General features: G+C 44.0%; 1 protein-coding gene across 1 annotated transcript; it reads left to right on the forward strand.

Moving 5' to 3' along the window:
- Positions 1–285: 285 nt before the first annotated feature.
- On the forward strand, positions 286–3,492 carry LOC117294424 (alpha-2A adrenergic receptor-like). Its single transcript, XM_033776815.1, has 2 exons — positions 286–762; positions 1,173–3,492. Exon 2 carries the CDS (start codon positions 1,502–1,504, stop codon positions 2,759–2,761), a length of 1,260 nt encoding a protein of 419 aa, XP_033632706.1. The 5' UTR covers positions 286–762; positions 1,173–1,501; the 3' UTR covers positions 2,762–3,492.
- Positions 3,493–4,045: the final 553 nt, after the last annotated feature.

Genomic DNA, 4,045 nt, shown 5'->3' on the forward strand with positions numbered 1-4,045 from the left:
ACGGTTAAAGTGTTTTGCTCTTCCACGATTGAAGGTCTCTGGCTCTTTCTCATTCGCTCTTCTTGGTCCACTTTTCTCCCCACCTTCTATCTACCCGGCCCTGATAGCACGCGTGCGGTGATCAAGTGATGCCAGGGGATGGAGGCGTGTCTATGGTACCGCCAATCAACGACGGGATACGCGCACCTGTGGCTGAGCATCGCTGCCCATACGCGTGTGTCACCAATCTCTCCCAAGCCATAACAAACTCATCGTTCCAGTTGTTACGAACATGCATCACTGCAGTGAGGGACGAGGAGACAGGCGGGTAAAAACCGCGTCTCCATAATGCATACAGACTGAGCCATAAAGCAGCATAGCTACGTCGATGGGGAGGAGTAGTGCTGATGCAAACATGCGGGGTGTGACCGTAAGGATGATATGTATCCATGTTACAAAAGCTGCACGCAAACAAACATGACTTTTGTTGAAATGCTCGTCTTAACTTCGCAGCCTCGTCAGTCGTATTCCAACGGGGGCACGGTCCACATCCGCGACTCTCAGTCACCGTGGGTGAAAACATTTCACAATGAATTAGTCAACTCGGTTTGTCACATTGCTGGTACTCAGTTGATTTAGCGTCATCTCGGTGAACGTTTCCAGGAGATGGAGAAGTTTCCTGACGATTCTTCACTGGCACTCCGCTATTAAGAGGAATGGTGTTCTTGTATTAGAGAAAGAGAGACGACTAGATTTGAAATCAGCGATTCGGCTAAAACAAAGGTACCGGTTCATCCTTTTTAATTAACGTGTTTGATTATTTCTTTTGAGTCTGATGAAAAAAATGTAATTTAGATAATTTCAAATGCCAAAATGCTTGATCTCCACACTATGAAGAGAGGAAGAAACAACATACAAAACAGATTTAATCTTTACTTGCTAAACAAAAGCATGGGGAAAAAGACTTGATGACAAGGATACCAAGAAGTTGGGAACTTGAGAATGAATTCCAGCAGGATAAGGTATCGATTGCTTATCATTGATACCCTAGCTGAAACTCTCTTTGATACCCTAGCTGAAACCCTCTTGGTTATTTTCAATAGGGGAACCCAGGCTGGCATAAACACCTTAGCCCACAGCCGCGGCCACCCAAGTGAATATCTAACATTCACAATCTTTATTTTGTTTCACAGAACTCGGGAGAGTGTACAGTGCTAACACATCGGTGCAAGGGTAAAAACCAACATTAGTATTTACAATCTCTTTCTCGCTCTCTCTCCATAGGATATGGTATTCTTTATTGATTTGCCCAGCTGGGAGCCAACGGATGTAAGTTACATCACTCCGTGTGTTCTGTTCGGACATGTGGACAAAGTGGTTTCTAATTAGCGGTGCTTCGATGCTAAATGAAGGACAGTGAGTTGTCACGGATAGAACTTCATTAAAATAGTTCATTGGGAACAAGCTGATATTAAAGACAGTTTGCATTAAACAGATTGAGTTGTGTTTGTTTGGAGTCGCTATGGATTATCTCAACTCCAACACAACGGGCCTTGGGATGGATGACGTGAACACGACCAGAACGTCACCCAACGAATCATTCGCCTTTCCCCCAAGTGGTTACCATATAGCACACATCGTCGTCTGGAGTATAGTAGTTGGACTCATCGTCATTGGGATTGTGTTTGGCAACGCCCTCGTCTGCATATCGGTGTGTAGAGTCAGGGCCTTAAAAGGTATACAGTACAGGTTCCTGGTATCGCTTGCCCTGGCAGACTTAATGGTTGGAATCTTAATTGTGCCGCTGAGTATAGCGAATGAACTACTTGGATGTTGGGTGTTTGGGACCTTTCTCTGTCTGATTTGGAAGGTCATTGACGTATTGGCATGTACAGCTTCCATCCTCAACTTGTGCCTTATCAGTCTTGACCGCTACTACTCCATTACCAGACCAATCAAATACGCAAAATGGCGAACGCATCAACGCGCGTACATCATGATCGGCGCAGTGTGGACGCTTTCTTTCATAATCTCCGTACCACCTCTGTTCGGATGGCGGAATGAAGACCGAGTAGTGAACGGTTATTTCTTGTGTGAAGTCAGTAGTGACACCGGCTATGTACTCTACTCGACCATGGGGTCTTTTTTCATCCCTGCGTTTGTAATGGTGCTTGTGTACATTCGGATTTGGCAGGCGGCAAAGAAACACGCCAGGACGAGTCTCGGACAGGGTTTCGGTGACCCCAGACCAGCGACGAGTCACGCGGGAAATTGCGCACAATCCACCGCCTACGAATTGGTGGACACGGAGGAGGCGTCCAGCCAAGTAGCTGGCTCCATGCTCCGGGTGGATCAGAACCGGAACAGTCAGAACGGTGAGAAAGGAACTCCTCGGGAGACCTTTAAAGAAGGAGGCAGCCGTAAGTACACCAGCAACTCGCTCCTCTCACCAAGCTCTGCTGCCAATGACATGCGACGCCGGGCATCATCGTGTGATTATCGTGAAGTAGAGAGGAAGCGCAAGAAAGTAGCCCAAGCACGCGAGAGGAGAGCGACTGTCGTCCTCGGTATCATCATGGGCAGTTTCCTTGCATGTTGGTATCCTTTTTTCCAACTGTACGTCATCGCTACGCTCTGTGGAGAATCTTGTAACATTCCCGTCTTTCTATTCAAGTTTGTGTTCTGGATCGGCTACTGCAACAGTGCGTTGAACCCTCTCATTTACACCATTTTCAATCGTGACTTCCGTAAAGCTTTTAAAAAGGTCCTTGGCATACGGTGAGATTGTTCACGGTCGTGTTGTAGAACTATCCTCCGACTCGACGGTCCTAGCATTCTCAGCGTGATTGCAAGGTAATTATTGAGCAATCTCTCGATGTTTAGTAATTGGAAAACAGATAACTCCACCACGTATGGTGCGTCACTAAATCGTGGCGTGATATAAAGCCGTATAACCACTTTAATGTAATTGTAATGTGTGAATGGATGTATTCTTGATTTGTTTGATCAAAACCGACATCTTAGAGTGCCACCTCTATATAATAACTGGAACTTGCTAGTTCTAGAAACCTATTTTAAAATTCAATACAAAAAGTCAGTACGGAGCGACCGCAGGCTCGTAATAAGGTCAATGTATTAAGGTGAATGCATTTACAAAACACAGTCGACTTGAAGGGGGTACTTTGTACCTCTCTTGAAGCCGAGACACTGTTTCAATGAACCATGCATTACATGCCTTGTGAACGAATAGGGAACTCACTGATTCAGAGCAATGTCAAGTCATTCCACTAGCAAGTATATCCGGACTTCAAACGTCACATTCAGCTATCCAATTAATGCACCCAAACCAAACCGAGGCTTTGAAGAAAATAGCCTGGTACCTGACCAACATAAAGTATTTAACAATAGCAGTACTGATCATAGAGTCTTATCTTTATCAAATTGATTGGACATTTGTAAAGTTAACGGTAAGCGTTTCGTAAGCGGTAAACGGTAAGCGTTGATAAAAAAAAACACATTAAAAACTAAATGTTTAACATACACCATTGTAATGTAAAATTTGACCATGAGAAACTTAAACTTGTGACAAACGTGTAATGTTCCGGAGCGGAACGAGGGAATATTTTCATGGCATCGGTTAGCAAAAAAAAAATAATCGGGTAAGCATTGTCGTATCTGCTTAAAGTGAATGTAAGCAGAGAGCTAACCATAAACGATATTAATTGCAGAGTTACATTGCTAAAGGTACTTAGTTGTCTCCACCGCTAAGCAACATTGTTGTACGTGCTTACAAAATGTGTTTGCTTGAAACTAAGTACAGGCCTCGGACCAAATTGCAGTTTTGCCTCCTGGAGTACAACTCACAAACACACGGTTAAAATCATTTGAATTTTAGTAAGCATGTTCAATGCAAGCAGACTCATGCATATAATAGTAACAAACGATTTCTATACTGCGCCGTATCACACAGGCGGATGTGAAAACGTTTACTAAAAGTGTTAGAGCTACGTTTGAATTGTGGGGATATTTGCATATAATATAGAACCTTGTTTTACAGTTTTTGGAA

Source organism: Asterias rubens, chromosome 9 (assembly GCF_902459465.1).
Source record: "Asterias rubens chromosome 9, eAstRub1.3, whole genome shotgun sequence".
Classification (NCBI taxonomy): domain Eukaryota; kingdom Metazoa; phylum Echinodermata; class Asteroidea; order Forcipulatida; family Asteriidae; genus Asterias; species Asterias rubens.